The sequence below is a fragment of the Propithecus coquereli genome, unplaced genomic scaffold (genome assembly GCF_000956105.1).
Source record: "Propithecus coquereli isolate 6110/MARCELLA unplaced genomic scaffold, Pcoq_1.0 Scaffold44, whole genome shotgun sequence".
NCBI lineage: Eukaryota > Metazoa > Chordata > Mammalia > Primates > Indriidae > Propithecus > Propithecus coquereli.
This window is the reverse complement of record NW_012150174.1, coordinates 11,012,601-11,035,269: the sequence shown is the minus strand read 5'-3', so window position 1 is coordinate 11,035,269 and position 22,669 is coordinate 11,012,601. Positions and strand designations below refer to the sequence as shown.

General features: G+C 35.0%; 1 protein-coding gene across 1 annotated transcript in view; it reads right to left on the bottom strand.

Moving 5' to 3' along the window:
• STK33 (serine/threonine kinase 33) overlaps positions 1 to 22,669 on the bottom strand; it is a 70,679-nt gene that overhangs the window by 10,725 nt on the left and 37,285 nt on the right. The window contains exon 10 of the mRNA XM_012654187.1: positions 8,184 to 8,378. Within this exon, the coding sequence (XP_012509641.1) occupies positions 8,184 to 8,378 (195 nt within the window). The remainder of the gene's footprint in view (positions 1 to 8,183; positions 8,379 to 22,669) is intronic.

Genomic DNA, 22,669 nt, shown 5'->3' with positions numbered 1-22,669 from the left:
GACCAATGGAACAGTACTGAGAACCCAAACATAAAACCATTCTCGCATTGCCATCTGATCTTTGACAAAGCAGACAAAAAATTCAACAGAAATCAAGCAGGTGGGAGGGAGGAGGGGATAGGTAAATTCACATCTAACAGGTACAAGGCACCCTATATAGGTGATGGACACATTTATAACTTTGACTCAAACTGTGCAAAAGCACTTCACATAACCAAAACATTTGAACCCCTGTAAAGTTCTGAAATTAAAAAAAAAAATCCTGCAACTTTGCCCTTTTTAGGTTATTCTGGCTGTTTTAGGTCTTATGTATTTCCAAATAAATTTTGGAATCATCTTGTCAATTTCTACCAGAAAAGCAAGTGTTCTAGATGTCAACTGAGATTAAAGTTATAAATCAATTTAGGGAGAATCAACATCTCAACAGTACCAAATATTCCAATCCATCAACATGGTTTATCTCTTCATATATTTCAGTCTCCTTCAATTTTGCTCAACAATATCTCATGAGTTTGAGTATAAATATTTTGCGCATATTTTGTTAGATTTATCACTAAATATTTTATGTTTTGTGATAAGTGGTATTTTAAAATTTTGTTTCCCAGTTGTCCATTGCTAGTATATAAAAATACAATAATTTTTTGTATATAGATCTTGCATCCTGCAACCTCCTTAATTCACTTCTTGTGGATTCTTTGAGATTTTCCATATACACAATCATGTCATCTGCAAGTAAAGATAGTTTTATTCCTCCTTTCCAATGTATACAATTTTATGTCTTTTACTTGCCTGGTTCCATTGGCTAGAACCTCTAGTGCAGTGTTAAAGATAAGTAGTGAGAAAGGACATCCTTGCCTTTCTCCTATCTTTAGTAGGAAAGCATTCAATATTTCACCATTTAGGAAAGCATTTAATATTTCACCATTAAGAATGATACCAGTTTTAGGGTGGATACAATAGCTCATGCCTGTAATTCCACCACTTTGGGAGGCTGAGGAGGGAAGATTGCTTGAGGTTAGGAGTTCAAGACCAGCCTGGGCAACATAGTGAGACCCCATCTCTTCAAAAAAAATTTTTTTAAAAATTAGCTGGGCATGGTGGCATGCACCTGTAGTCCCAGCTACTTGAGAGGCTGAGCCAGAAGGATCAGTTGAGCCCAGAAGCTTGAGGCTGCAGTGAGCTATGACCAGGCACTCCAGCCTGGGTGACAGAGGGAGACCTTGTCCCCCAGCACCAACAACAAAAAAAGATACTAGTTTGTGGTGTGTTTTGCTTTTTTTTTTGTAAAATCCCTTATTATGTAAAAGAAGTTCCCGTCTATTCCTAGTCTGAGGGTTTTTCTCATGTTTTAGTGTTGAATTTTATTAAATGTTTCTTTTCAAATTTACTGAGGTAATTATATGGCTTTTCTCCTTTATCTATATATGGTGAATTACACTGGTTGATTTTTGAATGTTAATCCAAACTGGCATTCTTGGAATATACTATACACCTGGAATATATTATTTTTATATATATTTCTGGATTTGGTTCACTAATATCAAGTTTGGAATTTTTATGTCTATATTTATGAGACATATTGGCTAATAATTTTCTTTTCTTGTAACATCCCTGTCATGTTTTGGCATTAATGTTATCCTTGCCTTATAAATGAGTTGGGAAATCGGGGTTGGAGGCGGTAAACTCACAACTAAGGGACGCGGTGAGCATTGTAGAGGGGAAGGGCATGCCTCTAATCTTCGCTTGGGTGAGGCAAAGACATAAAATGTAACCAAAATGCTTGTACCCTCATAATATACTGAAATAAAAACAAATAAAAAGTTTGTATATGTTTTTCCTTATTTTTTCTTTAAATCGTTGGAAGAATTAACCAGTGAAATCACTTGAGAGTGAAGCTTTCTTTATAGAAAAGTTCTTTATTATATATTTGATTTTAAAAATAAATATAGAACTATTCAGATTTTCTACTTTTGTTTATCTGTTTTGTTTTTCAAGGAATTTGACCATTTCATATATATTTTCCAATTTTTTGGCATTAAGTCATTAATAAGAGCCAGTGAGCCTGGAGGGAGATCCATAGAAAGTATCCAATGTAAAGAACAGATAGGAAAAAAAGATTAAAAATAAACAGAGCCTCAGGAACCTATAGAACAACATCAAACTGGCTAACATATGAGTAATTGGAGTCTCAGAAAAAAATAAGGAAAAAATAAATAATGACAAAATTTCCCAAACACAGCTAAGGATACAAATTTACAGATTCATGAAGCTCAGCAAGCCCCAAGCAGGATAAATGTAAAGAAGAACACGCCTCGCAATATCACTGTCAAGCTGCTGAAAATCAAAGATAAAGAGGTTTTGAAAGTATCCAGAAAAAATCGACACAATACATCTAAGAACATTTTAAATTACCACTGATTCCTCATCAGAAAAATTGATGTAAAAAAAGAGAGTATCAAATGGTAAATATCTCAATGAATATAAAAGACAATTTCCCCCTTACCTAAAGCAAAATTCATGACATTGTTTTATGGGGTTTGTAATTATGTAGATATATTAATAATACATGTAATGATTACAGTATAAAGGTAGGGTAAGAGATGAATGGACCCAAATTAATCCATTCGGAATTAAAGCAATATTTGTTATAACCCAACCCAATACATTGGTTTTCCATAAAGAACACGCGCAGCATAGCCAAACAGCTGTCAGCCCTAAGGGGAGCTAGGCAAAAGCCACACTTGAGAGGTCAGGGAAATGATTTAAAGGACTCGCTAATGTATCCCCTCAACTCTGGGAGTCTGGCTAAGCCTGTGCTGAAATCTAACTTATACAGAAAGCTCTTGCGTGGAAGTAAAAGCAGGGACAAAAGGTCTCTTTAGAACAAAAGCCTTGTTTATGGGAGCCTATGAATCCAGCAACTCATATTGTGAACACTACATCAAATAACAACAGGTCAAGATTCATGGTAGCACAATTACTTATTTGCACCTGTATGAGTCAGCTATTGCAATAGTATTTCAACTGTGTTTCAGAGGTCCCCAAGATCGCCCCCAGGTTTGATGATTCACTAGGACTCACAGGACTCAACATGTAGTCATATTCATGGCAAGGATTTATTACAGTGAAAGGATGCAAAGTACAACCAGCAAAAGGAAAAGCACTTAGGGCTAAGTCCAAGGGAACCACAAACAAACTTCAAGTGTCCTCAGTGGAGTCACACGGGATGCACTTAATTTCCCCTGCAATGAGTTGTGACCACATGTGTGAAATGTTGCCAGCGATAGAAGCTCGTTAGAGACTTGGAAGCCAGGGTTTTTATTGGGGACTAGTCATGTAGGCTGCCTTTGCCTTGCTCTTTCCAAAATCCCAGAATCCCAGAAGGAAAGTAGGTATGTGGCATAAACCATATTGTTTACACAAATAGTTTAGACATAATGAGCTATTCTTATCAGTTAACGGTAACAACTATCTCAAAATCGAAGTTCCCAGATGCCAGCCAAGGGCCAACCTTGCAAATAGGACTTTTGAAGGATAGTAGTTTAGGCCTGCTATGTTAGCTCTTTTCTGCAAGTTACACAACAAACTACAAAAATCTCAGTATCTTATAACAACAAATATTTATTTTTCTCAATTGGCTGCAGGGCTTGGCTGTGCTAGGCTAGACTTCAGGCTTTAGATTGAGTTCAGGTCTGTTATACAAATCATAATCCTGGGACCTGTGGCTCTCTGCAGTCATGTTCTTCTCACAGCAGGTGGCAGAAATATATAGAGCAAGCTAAATAATGCAAAAACATTTAAGGTCTCTGCTTACATCATATCCATTAACATTTCATCAGCCAAAGCAAGTCACATAGATAAGACCAAGACCAACATTTGTGGGGTGAGAAAATAGCCTTCATCTGTTCTAGTAGGGAGAACCACAAAGTCGCATGACAAAAGTTGTGAATGTACAAATCCCTTACAGGGAGGGATTAAAGACTTAGGAACAATAATCCAGTCTACCACAGTATCCTGGGGACCCTAGAAACCTCACCAAACTCAGAGGGCAAAGGAAGGTAGAAGCATCACATTATCAAGTTCGAAAATGGTGTGTATCAGTTTATTCCCAGACCTATACCCAAAGGAGCCTTGATTCAGCCAGTAAAATACATTTAATTTTAGTAATATTCTACACAAATTCTTTAGTAATATAATAATGAAAGTAATAATAGCTAATAATACTAATGAGTACTTACCACATGCCGAGAATGTTTATTACATGCATGATTTCATTTGGCCTTTAGTTGATGACATTATTATTCCTGTTTCACAGATGAGAAAATGGAGACCTAGAGACTTGCCCAAGTCATTAAGCTTGTAAGTGGTGAATCCAGGATTTGAATCCCAGTGGCCTAGATCGGGAGCTTATACTTTTAACCACTATGATATTTTAAGTGCTGTGCTTGGGCACATATGAACATTGGTATACGAAAATGTGTCAAAATTGTGGAAGTACCATCACATTATCATGTTATAGCTGATTCTTGTGGATGTAAAGAGCTAAAATGTAATTTCTCAGGAAAAGAAAATTTGTATCCTACTCAACTAAAATACCTAGAAAACTTAAGTTTTTCCTCATATTAACAGAAACATTATCAACATATCATAGTTCAAGTGTTTAATTTTAATGTTATTTAAATTTAAATATTTCTTGTCTTCAAAGAAATGCTATGTGAACACATATCCCTTATTAAAATAACTTTTCGAAGTTTCTAAGCCACTTTGTCTTTCTACTTTCAGCCTAGATAAAGTAACTGCTACATGTACTATTTCCTACGATACCATAATGGCCATGTTTTCAGTCAACAAAAAATGATGACAAAAGAAAATAATCACAAAAGTCTTCCATTTTCATTAAGCAAGTTCATTCAAGACTGTGTTCAATAAACAATTTAACAACTAGGTTTCGGCATTATGAAGCAAGAATTCTGTAATGCAAACATACTTCTATCTCATCCAGAGATTCTAGCTCCTCCCTCCATGGTTATGGGGATGTACAATTTAATTACAGACGTTCATTTCTCTCCAACTGTTTTCTGAGCTTATGACTAATGAAAGGAGGGTAACATTTGTCAGGAATCACTAAGGACCTAATGTTAAAAGTCATGGTTTGCCAAGTGTTTCATCTGAAGATCGGCAAATGCTGTTGTGTAAGTGAAAGTCAGGTCTACCTGATAAAGCAGACGAAGACTTTGTCTTAGGGAATTGAGAGGGTTACTAACAACACAAAACGTCATCTAGATGTCCTTGGCTGTAAGAAACAAGATATACATGAGAGAATATTTCTGTCTTCAAAAACATTTGAAGACAGAATTACCTAAAAAAGGTGTAAATGAAAAAAAGGACATTGTCAAGTGCCAACTATTGGAAAATAATTTGAAAAAAGTGTAGTGTGATACCTTAGTCCAAATATGAACAATAAGGAGATGCAGACTGTATTTTTCCATAATGTCTGAGGCATTTAGAACTAAGGGACTGTTACTTAGGGAAAGAGGAAGGTGCCTGGTTCAAGTGTTTTTGTTGTTGTTTTCAACAAACCCACACTTAACTCTCTCTGCTAGTTTTCCAAGAGCTCTGCCACTTATGTAAAAGGTGTGATTAACCTAGCTTGTGAGGAACACAAAATCAGGAACTCTAAAAGGATTTATGAGATTCTCCAGAAAAGAGAACAATGATGCAATGGAAAGCAGGAACTGCTGGGAGATTTCCACTTAAGTTAAAGCCAAATTTCAAATATTTAATGGAAAAAGAATCTCACATATGTTCTTAGTTTAGGTGGTATCAATTATTTATATTATCACATGAAATTGTCCATATAATCTAATTTTAATAAGCAAAACTATCCCTATGGAAAATATTTCAATATTCATAGGATATTTTTAATAACATTAAAATTTCACTTTTAAGAGTGACTCAAGAGCACATAGCCAATCCTATTTTCAGTTATCACTTCAGTATTTTTATACTCTACATATTATTAACAAAGATTGGAAAGAACAGAAGTGATTTCTTAACATAAACTTAACTTCAATATAATTAACAAAATAACATATTTATTCATAAAAATTCATGAAAAACTTAATATGTTAATGCATGATAAGTCTATTTCTTTTAAGGGACAGTACTTTTCAGAAAAATTCCCAAACAAGGTACAGTATTCCTCCAAAGATATCACAGCCCAAACCTAAGCATGGGAAAGTTCCATAGAGGACACTGAGGGCAAGCTCCTACCCATCTTGCAAGAATTCCTGCTATGGCATTTATAACAAGTAGCTTTCCAGAGTCTGCTTGAATACTTCCTATGATTGGGAGCGGGAGGGTTTATTATCCACAGCCCAGCCTTTTCCATTGTTGGTAAACTCTGGAATTATGGAAAATTTCTTCCTGCTGAAGAAAACTACACTCTTAAAATTCTATATTCTTAAATTTGCAATCTATAGTCTTAAAATTTCTATTAATATATTCTTAAAATTTCAACCAACTGGTTATAGTTCTAGCATCCGTAAACAACTCAAATTCCAATTCTTCTGTGCCCTAGTTGGAAGCAGCTGAGAATAGCATAGTAAGTCTCAGTACTTGTGACTTGCAGGGGGGGACTGAGGGGGAGGGGGAAAGCTGTGACAGAGCAATGGAAAAGGAGATCGAAGACATTTAGTTCACAAGGATATTTTATGTCAGATTCAGTGACAAACATAGATATAATCCAAGACTATAGAAAAAGCATGTACGTGCATGTGTGTATAAGTATTTGTATACATGTGTTAATGCATATGTGTATGTATGTATGTATAATGTATGTGTATGAATATGTGTGTGTGCACATGTGTATGTGTGTGTATATGTGTGTATAAAGTGCCAAGTTAGCCAACAGAAAAATCTTTAAACTATGTTCAATAAGAAATGCAAACACGGAGTTTTAGGGTATTACTTTTAAGGAGAACATAAAATACACACAGCTGCTAAGCATGAGTTGCAGGAGTTGTTAACAGACTGGAGAAAAAGGAGGGAATTCAATAATCTTATGTTTACATTATGATTCTTTTAAAATATCTGAATCATTATGTTAAGCTTATTATGTAGGCATCTGCTGTCAAGTAACAAAGAAGTTCCCAACTAGTAAATCAAAATTAACCAACAGATCGCTCCATCAGGTCCCTTTCTGCAGTATGGAGGGTGAGGGCCGGCAACGCTGCACCTCCCTGGGTCTGGTGCAGGGTCCGCCCTGGCAGTCCCTCTCTGCGCTCTGCCTATCTCGAACCACCAGAGAAGCAAAAAGCAGCAACTCCTCACAAGAAGTCAGGGCTGCCATGAGGTGAACAGTCCTTGGCAGGATGCTCAATTATTAAACAAGAGCTAAAATATGTTCATTAAACTTCAAGACAAGAAGGAGAATAAACACACAGAAAAAATTTCCACAAACACAGAAACAAAAAAGAAAGTGGGGGTTGGGGGAGGGTAAACATTGTCAGGATATCCAGTTAATATACCACAATCTAGAATTAATCAAAATATTACTGAATTCTATTCATTAAAAAAAACCTGTATTAAGAACTAATAAGGTAAAATGATAAACCCACATGAAAATTTTTAGTTATCATAAAATTAGGCACAAATAACTGGATAATGTAACAATTATTTTCTAAGTAATACATAGACCCATTCCAAATTCTGTAATCTGGTAAAGTACAAAAATTATTAATTTGACCCATGAGCCACATCTGTCATACCATCGGTTTTTGTTAAAAAAAAAAAAAAAAAAGTTTAGTTGGAACATGGCCATACTCATTCATTTATTGTCTATGGCTGTTTTCATGCTATAACATCAGAGTTGAGTAGTTGTGACAGAGACTATTATGGCCCACAAAGCCTAAAATATTTAGTATTTGTTCTCTTACAGAAAAATTGTGTAGACCCCTGCTCTACATAATCACTGATCTTAAAATAAACATGTAGGCCACATTGTTAAATCGTGATAGCCTATAAGGCAGAAAGAACTTCACTTGCTGTATAATGCAGGCCCTTTGTTACAAACTAACAACAAAACAGAGTTGCAAAAAATATCCCAAGTGTTGTGAGGGTATTTTACATTTTGGAGAAATGAAACAATTTTTCTTCCTACTTATTTGGCTGCTTCTTCTTACCTGTTTTTCCTCCTCTTCCTGGTAAGTGCTAATGACATCACGAACATTTCCCCAAGGTTGGTAACTTTTCAGCTTTGCTTGAATGGACTGATTATTCTCATCTGTTGTATTTTCCTCATCACTTTCTGGGTTATTTTTCCATTCTTTCATCATTTCTAATACATTGGTTGGTCTCACTGAAGAAAGTGTATTGCCCTATATTAACAATGAATTTTTGATGTTATAAAGAGCTTAGATAATTGAAAACATTACTACATCTTTTAGTAATATATTCTCCCAAATTCAGTAATAGTCACACGGAAAAATTACAATGCTGAATAAATAGCTAAATTTCTGATGCCCGTTGGAGCACACTCCCTGTACTGACATGGCTCACACCTCTTACATAATATCACTTTCAACTGTGGTCCTGAACCTCCGGGCCACAGACTGCTACCAGCCCATGGCCTGTTAAGGACCAGGCTGTACAGCAGGAGGTGAGCGGCAGGTGAGCAGGCAAACTTCATCTGTATTTACTGCTGCTCCCCATCACTCACATCACTGCATAAGCTCCATCTCCTGTCAGTTCAGCAATGCATTAGATTCTCATGGGAGGGCGAACCCTCCTGTAAACTGTGCATACAAGGGATCTAGGCTGCGCACTCCTTATGAGAATCTAATGCCTGATGACTGGAGGTGGAGCTGAGATAGTGATGCTAGCACTGGGGAGAGGCTGCAAATACAGATTGTCATTAGCAGAGAGGTTTGACTGCACAATAAATGTAATGTGCTTGAATCATCCCGAAACCATCCCCTCCCCACATCCTGTGGAAAAATTGTCTTCCTTGAAACCAGTCCCTGGTGCCAAAAAGGTTGGGGACCACTGACTTACAATATGTCAAAGTTTAGAGGGGGAAATCCTCAAGCTTTTAAGAACAATGCAGTATGCTTGTGCAAAGAACACTCCATAGATCAATTTCCTGGAACCCAAAGACCCCTCATGGTGTTGTTCCTAGAAAACTGACAGGGAGAGGCTGAAAGAATGAAAGAAGTTGCTAATGGGTCCAACCCTTAGGTAAGGCTATACAACATCAAAATGTTTAGGTAAAAAATCTGTATTCAGTTGATTAGTTAAGTGCTTTGTCTGAGAATATAGATATTTGATTGGAAAGCCCTAATATGTCTGGAAAATTTAGATATAATGTGGTTGATTATAACTGACTCAGTGTACTTTTCTTACCCTAGATATGGCAATACTATACCAAAATATACCGCATATTAACTATATTTTCCCAAATATAATACCCCATTTAATGTGCTGAAAAATACATGAATGCAGGCTCAAATGGCTCCTGCCTTGACTAGGTATGTCTTAATATTTTTGCTCCAAATTCAAGATTGTTACAGAAAATTTGGACAAGAAGCTTGGATCACATTTAGATGAACATGAGAAGTTCAGGTGTGAGCACAGCTATGGAGTGATTTCTAATTAATCTGGTATGTGGATGTATTCAAGTGTTAAGTATCACACAGAAAACTATGAGACAGGGCACTTTTAGGGTAGCTATCTGAATAAATTGTTGAGGATTTGGTGAGTTTAATATATTCATGGTTAAATATACAGGCAAACATTAAGGATGGAATTGTAATAAGTAAAAATGAGGATCATTATGCAATTAATGCCCTGTGGTTCTTTTATGTCACCCTGTTTTAAGAAGGTCAATACTCTTACCACTTTCATAGCATCCTATTACTTATACTGGTTTCACTCATTCATACTTTACCCACTTATTCCTAGAATGTCCTTGCCATTCCTCTCTGCCAACCTACAGCCTACATTTCCTTCAGGGCTCAATTTAAGATTGATCTCTGTCAGGTATCCCAGAACTCCCAAAGATGTAGTCAACTTAAACCCAGGTGAAACACAGATGGAGGCTCAGAGACTTTAACCATAAAAGAGTTGAAGTCATCTAAGAATGGTAGATAGAGTCTCTGAGTTCTCATTAGAGTGAGTTCTGATCTCCAGGGCTCTGCCTGGTTTCTATGATCCATCTATCCTCTCTTACAAGTACTTGGCCTCATCTTGACCTTTTACCCTAATTTTCATAAAATCACAGTGTCCAAGCTCCTAGAATGAAAGTACACACAATTTTGCTTCAATATGCTTCTTCCACTCTCAGAGAGTGACCATCTGACATATCTATGTCTGTAATTCCAGTCCTTGGTTGCCCTTCCCTAATAAACTCTCCCCAGGTTAACTCTTTGAATACTGTAGTAGTCACTAATGTTGCTCATCAACATTTCTTCCTTCTAGGCACATGTCAGAATTTCACTCTCTGCCACTTTGGGACATGATCATGTGACTTACTTTGGCCAGTAAAATGTGATTGGAAATGGTATATATCATTTCTGGGTGGAAACCTCAAGACATAGTATAGAATTCATCATGTTCCCAATTCCTGCTTTGGTAACTACAGAAGCACAGAGATGGAGCCTCCCTCAGCCTGGGTCCCTGAGTGAGGGCAAAGTGAAACAAAGCCTTGATCCCCTCCTCCCAGCCAATGTTCAACAGAAGTTACTAAGAGTACTAAGATTTGGGAGTCATTTGTTACCAAGGCATAATTTGGCCTATGCTGATACAGACAGCAAAATAAACATTTATGTTCCGTAAGTTACCTCCAAGAAACCTTAAAAAGAGTGAGCTCAATGTACAACCATCATGTGCAACAAAATTATAATTACTACAGAACTCATATGCAATCAGTATGATGCAATAGGCCATTTATTTAGGCAGTCCTTGCTTTCTTTGCACAGTCCTGATATGCAAGAATTCCAGTTATCATGATTTAGTTAAATAGCATCAGTACCCCAATAGCAGAGTTCAAATTTCAGTCACTGTGGCACATTAACTGTAATTGCATAAAGGTCAAACTTCATTGCAAGCTCTTTAGTCCACAAATAAAACAGATGCACATTATGATCAGTGACTGATTACGTCACTTCTTTAAAAGGCTGGTGGTGACTGGACACTTGGCATTTGCTATTCAGTTTATACACAGACAGCTAAGTGTACAGTTGTGTTGCCTCCTTGTTTTTCAGAGAATTAGCCAACAAAAATGAAACTGAAGCAAAGAAAAGAAAAGCGATAATGCTGGCAGTGAAATCCAAATTAAATTTAAATGGAGTAACAGAAGAAACAGCTGTGGGAATGTGGACACTACCACCATTCAAGAGTATTTGCCAAGACATAAAAAAGATGCTTCCTCTGTAATTATAAGTTCTATGACAAAAAGAAGGCAAGCACTATTTAAACTGATCTTGATAAGTATTTTCCCACAAAAGATAGTTTAATCTTTAGTATTTCTAATATTCTAAATTACAGAGTACTAAACGAACATTAGTTTTACTTTTGTTTCACTTCCCTATATATCTATAACAGAAAGTTTTCAATGTTTTGACAAAAAATTTTAACATAGAACAATCATAATTTTTCTCATTGTTTATTAAGATAATTGTTCACAATTTCAGCCTGCAGTGTCATTTTTACCATCCTGTGCTACCATGAAAAGCAAAGCTTGCCTACATTGTCTTGAATCTGCATCTGTAGCAATCTTTCAAATGCCTTTCACATATACATACAACCAAGAGCTTGGCAATTGACACTTTAGGTGTGTAAAGTAGAGTGGACTCAAAGACATGACCTTATTTCTCATTCCATACAGACTGGAGAAGAGCAAAGGATCTACAATACAAGTATTATTCCTACAAAAACATCTATTACTTAGAAATCTTTAATTCTTTGCCTCCTATATTTACTTGTGATATCAAGCCTGGACTCAGTGGTATAGATTCCAGGCTTTCCCTATTGTCTAAAACAAGTCCATCCAATAACTTACTATACCAGCCGGGCGCGGTGGCTCACGCCTGTAATCCTAGCTCTCTGGGAGGCCGAGGCGGGCGGATTGTTTGAGCTCAGGAGTTCGAAACCAGCCTGAGCAAGAGCGAGACCCCGTCTCTACTAAAAATAGAAAGAAATTAATCAGACAACTAAAAATATATAGAAAAAATTAGCCGGGCATGGTGGCGCATGCCTGTAGTCCCAGCTACTCGGGAGGCTGAGGCAGGAGGATCGCTTGAGCCCAGGAGTTTGAGGTTGCTGTGAGCTAGGCTGACGCCACGGCACTCTAGCCCGGGCAACACAGTGAGACTCTGTCTCAAAAAAAAAAAAAAAATAATTTACTATACCACCCCCTTCTTGCTTGCTAGCAGTTGAAAGAGAAATTACATCAGATACTTGGACTAACCAATAAATAAGTGGCCTATGGCTACATGTCATGAGCCTTCTAGTTCAACAGAAATTATAAATGAATGAACCAACAAACCAAAAATAGGGTAGAATGGTTAGGGAAGACACTAGATTTATGTCACCTCACCATCAGAACACTAACCTCTTTAACTCCCTTCACTGGCTGCATCCAGAGAGTCAGACACTCATCAACTATGAAGCAGCAAACGGCAAGAAGGCAGCAGTAATAGTCTGATAATCTGAGGCTATCACAGGTAGAGACCCAGCCTTTTGGTTAATAAATTTCCACTTGTTTAACCAACAGACAGTCGGGACTATTAATTTGATTTTGAAAAAGTTGAAAAAAAAAAAAACACTTATGGAGGAGAATCATTGGTCACATACCAAGATTTGAGTTTAATGCCTTAGTAGACAGACCCTACAAACGGTGCCCCAATCATACTTCTTCATCTAAAAATATTTACCTTTTTAAGGGCAGTGCCTATCAATGTTCTATAAAAATAAGTACATTTTTAATGAATGAATGAGCGACATGACATGACACATACAAGCTGGGGTAAGACAGTATGATACAAAATCGCCAAAGCTAAAGGAAACATTCTAGATCTTTAGCTTGTAGTCATCATATTGTATTTTTGAAAATAGCTAGAACACTTCATTTTATAATGTTCCTAGGAATAAATTTTTTTCAATAGAATAAATGTAACAATTTAAAAACATATAAAAGGATAGTCAACTTTAAAAAGTAACAAAATCCAAATCAAAGCAATAAGGTGCCAATTTTCACCTAATAGATGGATGTAAATTTAGGTTTGCTAATACCCTGTGCTGGTAAGGGTGTGGGGAAAGAAGCACTCTCATTTACTTGCTTTCTACGAGAGGATAAATTAGCAATAACCTATCAAAATGCATAATGCATATTCTCTCTGACCAGCAACTCCACTGTTCAGAATTTATGCTACAGATATGCTGACATAGTATGCAAAGATATATTTATATTTGTTGTACCACTGATTATAATAGGAAAGATCTGAAAGAAGTTAAATGTTCCATATTTACAGAGGACTATTTCTAAAATAATAGTGTATCTGTAGTTTGGGATACAATGTTGTTGGCTTTTTAAAAAATATGAGAAAATCTTTCTAGTATATACGAAGGCTATCTGGAAAGTATCCAGCCATTGTATCCATGTATTCACTGTATCCACGGATGGATACTTTCCAGACGGCTCTTGTATTAGGTGAAAAATAAGAGTTGTATAATATGAACCCATTTGTGTAAAGTATGTACTAAAAATGTATAGAATGTTTTTGAAAGGATACATAAGAGACTTAACAACGATTATCTTTAGTGAGAGAGAATAAGGGAATGAGGGGAGCAAGAAAGTTATTTTTCCTGTTTTCTTTACTCATTTACCATGGGTAATCTCAACTATTACCTTTATATGACTAATAATTAATGTAAATTATAGCAGGAAAAGATATAACATAAGTAACGTAAGTCTGAGATACCCACAAAGGACAGAAAGCACCCAAGAAAATCACCAAGCATATCCTGATGGGTCTCATGAGTCCAAGGCAGCAGGATATCAAGACAACAGCAACCAGTAAAGTAAGCGACTGTGTACCACTTTCAAGTTTTTCCTGACAAAGTCATCTCAATGACTTTTTTTCACAAGTATAGGAGCTATGTGAGTAGATAAGGCTAATATTGATATTCCTATTCTTCAGGAGGAAACAGCTTGAGAAATTAAATAATTTACCCTTGTTCAAGAAGTACATTTCCAACTGCCTGCCAAGAATTTCTAGTTACAATTAGAGTGGAGCTTTCCAACTCAGTAACTCAATATATTCCAATCCAACATTCTTCACACCGGGGTATGCGTATACCTGGCCGTACATGAAGAATTTCCAAGGGATGTATGGGCAGAGATAGTTTGCAGGGAATTAATTTTAAGGCCCTCAATTTCCCTCACCTCCTTAAGCAAGGATTTGCAGTAGTCCTTTCCATGTTCTTTTTCTTAAGTCAGCTTCTTCCACTTCACAAAAAACAGGCATAGCTTTCATCCATCTTGAATCTTACTTAAAATGTTTTAAAAAAAAAAATCTCTGGAGCACCAAAAGGACAATTCAAAATTCTCGTGTTGGTTCTCAGAAAGCAAATGAACCTAGTGATTTGGCAGAAAATCCTTTTGGAAGTGAGATGCTTTATTTCTTTGCTTCCAACAAAACTGAAGGAAGACTTAATTAAATTTTTAGTTGATACAGCATTGAAAATAATTTTTGATTATTTATTTCATCAAACAATTTTAGATATATTTCACTGGACCTCAGGTGCACAGGATTGAATTATTATTATCCTTGCCCCCTCATGACATATTCTTATCGACCCATGCAAAGTTTTGTTTTTTATTTATTCATTCACCTATTTATCATATAACATCTGTAAAATAACTATGCAACAAGAAAACTAGAAAACAGACAATAACTTGCATCCACGTGGTTTTCCTCCATACTGTCTTCCTGCTTTCTACCACCTGAGGAGACTATTATCCAGAATCTTGTGATTATTATTCCTTTGCTTTCCCTTTTATATTTTTTCATCATATCTATGTATATTCAAAAAATTATTTTTTGTTTCAGTCATTTTAACTTGATAAAAAAGGTATCATGCCTTGGGACTTACTCTTTTTTTTCATTCAAAATTACATTGCTGAGACCACTGGATATTCCTGAGGGAAAAAAATGAATCTCAACTCCTAGATTATACCATACATAAAAAATTAATTCATGATGCAATAAAGACCTAAATATGAGGGATAAATATATAAAAGCTTTTAGTGGGAAACAAAGGTGGTTTCTTCCTTACCCTGGGGTAAGCAAAAAAAAAAAAAAAAAAAAAAAATTACTGAGTAGAACACAAAAAGCATCAAGTATAAAAGAAAAAATAATAAATTGAATTTTATCAAAGTTAAAAAGTGTTCATCAAAAGACACCATTAAGAAACTGGAGGCTGGGCGCGGTGGCTCACGCCTGTAATCGTGGCACTCTGGGAGGCCGAGGCGGGAGGATCGCTAAAGGTCAGGAGTTCAAGACCAGCCTGAGCAAGAGCGAGATCCCATCTCTACTAAAAATAGAAAGAAATTAGCTGGACAACTAAACAAATATATAGAAAAAATTAGCCAGGCATGGTGGCGCATGCCTGTAGTTCCAGCTATCTGGGAGGCTGAGGCAGAAGGATTGCTTGAGCCCAGGAGTTTGAGGTTACTGAGAACTAGGCTGACACCACGGCACTCTAGCCCGGGCAACAGAGTGAGATTCTGTCTCAAAAAAAAAAAGAAAAAGAAACTGAAAAGACAAGTAATAGACTGGAAAAAATGTATATGCATATATATGTACATATATGTATTTGCATCTATATTTATATGTTTATCTGTTAATGGCATTTTTATATGACACATACATATATATACACACACAAACAGCAAAAGGCTCAGATCCAGAATACACAAAGAACTTCTACAAATCAGTAGGAAAAAGATATAAAACCAAACGGAAAAATGGAGAAAAGACTTGAAATAGGCATTTCACAAAATATACTCAAAATGCCAATAAGCAACCAACTTACTGGTTAACCAACTTCATTTGTCACTTAGGAAACAAATTAAAACCACAATGAGACACCATCACGTATCTACCAGAGTATCTAAATTTAAAATATACTGACAGTAACGAGCATTGGACAGGATGGAGAGCAAAACCAGAACTGTCACACATTGCCAGTGAATGGTACAACCACGTTGAAAAACTCTTTGGCAATTTCTAATAAAGTTTAGGGGCCTACCGTGTCATCCAGCAATTTCACTCCTAGATATACACCCAAGGGAAATGAGTGCATATGTCCAAAAACAGATGTGTACAAGAATGTTCATAACAACTTTATTTATACTAGTATTAATAAAATTCTAGAAACATCCATATGTCTAACAGGGAGAACTGATAAATGAATTGTGCTATATTCATACACTGAAATAATATGTAACATTTAAAAACTACCCTTCAAACAACAACTGAATCTCAGAGACATAATATTAAGTGAAAGAAGCCACAAAAAGTATATATTGTAGATTCCATTTATATAAAGTACATCAATAGGTAAAACTGATCTATGGTGAAAGAGATCAATAGTAGTTACCTTTGGGAGGAGGGTAAGGAGAGTTACTGACAAGAAAAGGGAACAAAGTAACTTTCTAGGGGGATAGAAATGTTTTGTATGTTGTTCTTGGTGGTGGTTACACAAATGTATACAAATATAAAAAGCCATCAGTCTATATACTTAAAAGCTCTATATTTAACAGTAAATAAATTTTATTTTCATAAAACTATAATTAAATTTAAAATAACATTTCATGACTTTGTAGATATACACAATCATTTTCATTGCTGTATAATATTCTGTTGTTAGATTATATCACAATTTATTCATTCTCCAATCAAAGGGCATTTAGGTTGATCCTGGCTTTTTGTTCTTCTTATATACTCCTACAAACATTGTATCTGTCTTCTGGTATATATGTGTAAGAATTCCTCTTGTGTATATTCTTAGGAGTGAAATTCCTTGGCTGTAGAGTATGAGAATGGTTAACATTACAAGATAATCCCAGGCCCTTTTCCCAAAATAGTTGTACCAATTAATATTCTCACCAGCAATGATTAAGAGATACTTTTTATTCACATCTTTTCTAATACCTGATATTGTCAGTCTTTTTTTGGCGGGAGGGTTTCTTTCATTGAAGTCTTCATTTGTATTTGCCTGATTACTACTGAGATTAAACATCTTGACACATATTCATTAGCCAAATGTGTGAAATATCTGGTTCTGTCTTTGCCTATTTTGTACTAGGTTGTTTGTGTTCATCTTCTTTGTATTGCTTTGTAAGAGTTACCTAAATTTCTTGATATTAATCCTTTGTTGGTAATTCACCTTACAAAAGACTTCTCCCAGTTTATAACCTATCAACTTCCCCTAAGGTGGTGTGTTATAAACGGAAGTTCTTAAGATTAATATAGTCAAGTTAGTCCATCATTTTCTTTATTTAGTGCCTTTGGTATCTTATTTATGAAATCCTTTCCTACACACCCTAAGACGCAAAAGATATTCACTTCTATTTTTCACTAAATGTTTCAAAATTTGGTTTTAAATATAAGCTCTTGATTCCATTGGAATTGATTTTTGTCTATGGTGTAAAATAGAAATTCAATTTCGCTTTTTCCATATGGATAACCATTTATTTCAGCTCCCTTTATTGAGTAGTGCCTCCTTTTCCCACTGATATTCCATATGACCACTGTCATAAAAGTTCCAGATATACATGGATATGTTTCTGTACCCTCTATTTTATTCTATTTGACAATTATCATACTGTGCGAATTAATGTAGCTTCATAAATCTTAATATCTGGTAAATCAAGACATTCAGAAATGTCTTGGCTGTTTTTGACCTTTTACTCTTCCACATAAATTTTATGGCCAGGAAAGCTTACGGAATTTTGATTGGATCTGCATTGAACATACATTAATATGGGACAATTTAATTTTTATATTACATCTCCTGATCCATGATTATGGTATATGTTTCTTTACATTTAAGCCTTCTTCAGTGTTTCTCAATCAAATTTTAAAACTTTTCCCCAAAGAGATCTTACAAATCTTGCATTTATTCCTAGATAGCCTATAATCTTTGTTACTATTTTACATTAAGTCTTCATTTTTATTGTATTTTCTGTTGTTGGTTGCTAGTGAATAGAGATGGAATTGACTTTTGTATATTAATCTTAAATCCAGCTACCTTTCTCAGTAAATAAATAAATTCCAATAATTCATTTGTAGATTACTATAAATAAGTTTTATTTCTGCTTTCCAATTCTCACATCTTTAATTTCTTTTCCTTGTCTTAAATTGACTAAGATCAACAATGTTGGGGAAAAAAATATTGAAAGCTGACTTCCTTGACTACTCTTTATTTTAAAGGACATGCTTCTCACATTTCCTATTCAGAATGATATTTGCTGTAAGCATTTATCAGGTTAAGGAAGTTTCCTTTTATTTCTAATTAAATTATGGATACATGTTGAGTCTTATTACAAATGTTTTCTCTGAAGTGATCATATGCTTTTTTCCTTATAATGTGTTAATCTGGGGATTTGTATTTATAGAATATTTCTGAAATTAAATCATGAAAACTCAACTTGGTCATAACGTATTATCTGTTTATACACATAGGTGAATCCAACTTGCTAAAAGTTTATGACTTTATTAATATTATCTATATTAGTAAGTGAAATGGATAGCTTTCTTTTCTTGTAATGTTTTGGCCTGGTTTTGTTATACTATAGTATAGAGAGTATAGTCTTAGAATAAATTAGGAAACATTTCCTCTTTCGAAGGGTAGAAGAGTTAAAAGTTTAAGATGAAAAAAAAAAAGTTTAAGATGAATGTTTGGTATAATTCATCTGTGAAATTATCTAGGCCTGGTGTTTTCCTTTTGGAAGATTTTAAACTACTGCTTTGATTTCTTTAATGATTACAAGACAATTCAAGTTTTCTATTTATTCTTAAGATAGTTTCATGTAACTGCATTTTTCTAGGAAAAATATTTTCTAGGAAAAGAAATTTTGTTCATTTTGAATACATTTTCAGATTTATTAGTACACAGTTGTTGGTAGTATTCTCTTTTTAATCTTTACCCTTTAATCTCTGCCTTATTTGTCACTGTATTCCCTCTTCCATATGTAATATTATTTTTGTCTTCTCTATTTCTTTCTTGATTAATTTTGCCAAAGATTTATCTATTTTTGGTCTTTTCAAAAAACCAAATGCACCAGGCTGATCCTTGTGTCCTCCATAGCACACGGTAATTATTCAATAAACATTTGTTGAATTGTTGAGTATATATCAATAATTTAATACTGAATAAATCCCCAAGTATCCTGGCTAATGAAATTTTTCCTAACATAATTTTTTATAAAAAGCTTCACTAAACAGGGACTCAAGAGATATTCATATACATAAGATAATTCAGGATTTAAGAGCAACTATATACAATAAAATAAAGGTAAGAGTCTTGACATATTTAAGATGAAAAAATATAGAAGGAAAAAAATAACAGCCAACAGTCAGGCATCAGAAAATTTCCATCCTCTTATGTAGAGTGTGTATGTTAAGGCTAAGGGTCAAAAGCTAACGACCAAAACCTGAATAACAACATATAATTAATGAACAAGGGCCTGTTCACACATTAGGAAAGACTGTTCTGAAATTAGATCCCACACCTTGATTACAAGTGCCTTTGCAAAGTGTGACTATAAAGCAAAGTATAGGCTGTAACTTGTGGTAAATTATTCAAGGGGAGAGAATGTGTTTATTCATCTTTGTAGCTCTACAGTGCCTGATGGATTAAAATCAAAACATACTTTCTAAAATCAATATAGACATTTAAATGACTGTTATCCCATTTAAAATTACAAGATTGATGAACTTTAACAATAATTTCTTTCATTTCAAAGAATATATAGTTGTTCTTCACTGCCTATGGAATGAAGTTAAAATTCTAACCTGGGATTTAAGTCCACTCACAATTTTCTTTTCTTTTTTAGTATTGTAATTTTCTTTTCTTTTCTAGTCTCATTTCCCACTTTTTTCTTTCAAGCATCTTATCTGTCAGTCAAACTAAACTTTCTGATTTCACACTTGCTTGCTTCCACACTGCTGGTCATTTGGCAATTTTTTAATGTCATTTATCATTTTCTTCCTTGCATTGTATCTTACATAGGAAAACATAGCTTGTTTTCCTTGTTAGATTGTAAGTTTCTCGTGTCAGAGACAATGTCTTTAACTATATTTTATTACCTATCACAGGGCCTGGCACATGGTAGGCACACTACACACAGAACATGTTGAAGGAATTACTTAATGTATGAATAATACAAACAAAGCTCGAAACTATGAACTAACTTTTGACAAGCCACAAAAGAAAAATGATGTTCTTAATTTACTGCAGTGGTTTTTAAATATAAATGGGCATAAAAAATACCTGGGAAGCATGTTAAAAATGTCAATTCTTGATGTTAGTTCTTACCAGGGGACTTGAAGGAACACTGAGAGACCACTGAAGTTATCTAATAAGAAGCAAATATAATATCTCCTGAACCACAGTTGACAGTAAAGAGGAGAAAAGGAAGAAATGAATACAAGAGAATAACAGGCACACTCCTGGCCATGGGAGTCATTGCCAAATTCTTCCTTTGCACGAAAGTCAATTTTTGGCTGTTTTTCCTTACATCTAACCTTTGGCTTTTGAAATCAGGATGGCAATACATATGTGTTTATCTGAAATTCCACTCACTTCAGTGTATACAGAGAAATAATCATTATTTTTCTCAGAATACTTTTCAGATATTTATCACATTTCAAAATGTACAATACATAGGCTAAACTACAGAGACATTTTATCCAATAAAGCTCTTTGAAAAAAAATGTTACTATGTGTTAGGTCAGCAGCAAGGCACTGAGAGAACTATCATGTTTCCTTTAGATTATTTCAAATAAAGGATATGAATTACAGGAAGTAAAACTCCAAGTGGTTAAGAGGAAAAGAGTTTTTGCACTTCAGAAGTTTGTAAAATGCCAGTATTCTAAATTCCATGCACTGAACTCCTCAGGATAGCCTGCTACAGTACACGGTATCTGTCGCTTCTCTATCCATTTGGCAAAGACTTCACAGAGACAAATGTTATAGAGGCTCAAAAACGGAGACTTCTAGAAAAATGACCAAAGCCAGAAATAAAGTTGTACTAATTAGAAAACAAATAATTAAATGGCCAAACCCGAATGTTGTGTGATGCTGAAAAGAGATAAATTTCTAAGGCACACCATCTGTTTTACAGTTTTTTATTTTGCTGTATTACAAATCTACTCAGTACAGTTTTGCAATGATCTAGCTGCTAACTCATTTGCACAATTACTGTAGGCCAGAAATAATTATTGTACAGAATCCTTTGAGAGATCAACAGATTCACAGAAGAGGGCAGTCATAATCCATTCTTGAGTAAAGACTATTTTTTAGCCCTTAAAGAAAAAAAGTGTTATTCAAAGAAATGATTAGAAATTGCCAATGGAAAATTAGAGAATTTAAAAGGAGAGTGATACTATTGTGTATTTACTGTATCTAAACTTATCTTGACTTCTTCTAAATGTTGTACTGCCTAGGCATGTTGTTTGGGCCTCTTTTCTCTATTTGTATTTTCCTCCTAATTCATCCCTTCAGTCCAATGGCTTTATGTGGCATCTACATACTCAAGATTCTCGAATTTATATTTCCAGCTCAGGCTTCTCCAGTTCCAGACTCACATATTCAATTATCTATTTGATATCTCCATGTGGATATCACATAGACATTTTAAACTTATATCTAATATAGAACTCTTGATTCACCACCCCTGCCCTAGAAAAGAAATCTATTTTCCTACAGTCTTCCATATCTCAGTAAATGGCACCACCATCCAACCAGTTGTTAGAGAAAAATCTAGGTGTCATCCTTGGTTCCTCCCTTATTTTGGGACAACCTGTATTATCTCACAGGTTCTTTTCTTCATCTCTGTTGGTACCACCCTATTCAAGCCACTGTCATCTCTCAACAATACTACCTCAGTATCTATTTAATTCCCTATTTCCAAGCCATTTTCTACCCAACAGCCACAGTGATCTTTAAAGAATATAATCATACATTAATTTACATTTCAATTAATTAATTTCATGTAATTATATCATGTATCCCCAGTACCTAACTCAGTGTCTAGCAAATAATAGATCTATAATTTTTTTCATAGATGAATACACCTCAGTAATATTCCCATGTGCTCTAGTAATCACCAATCTCAGTTCTCAGACATTTTCTGAGACATCTATAGACCTATTCATTTACTGTGTCATTCAATCATTCACTAATTGTTTATTGAGTTTTGCCTTAATTGGGATTAGGTTCAGCTGCATATTTTAGAGTGTTTTAAAGATGACAGAAGTCGTTTCCTGCTCACATAAAAAATTCTGTAAACTAGTGCAACCTCTGTGGAAAGCAATATGGAGATATCTTAAAGAGATACAAGTAGAAGTACCATTCGATCCAGCAATCCCATTACTGGGTA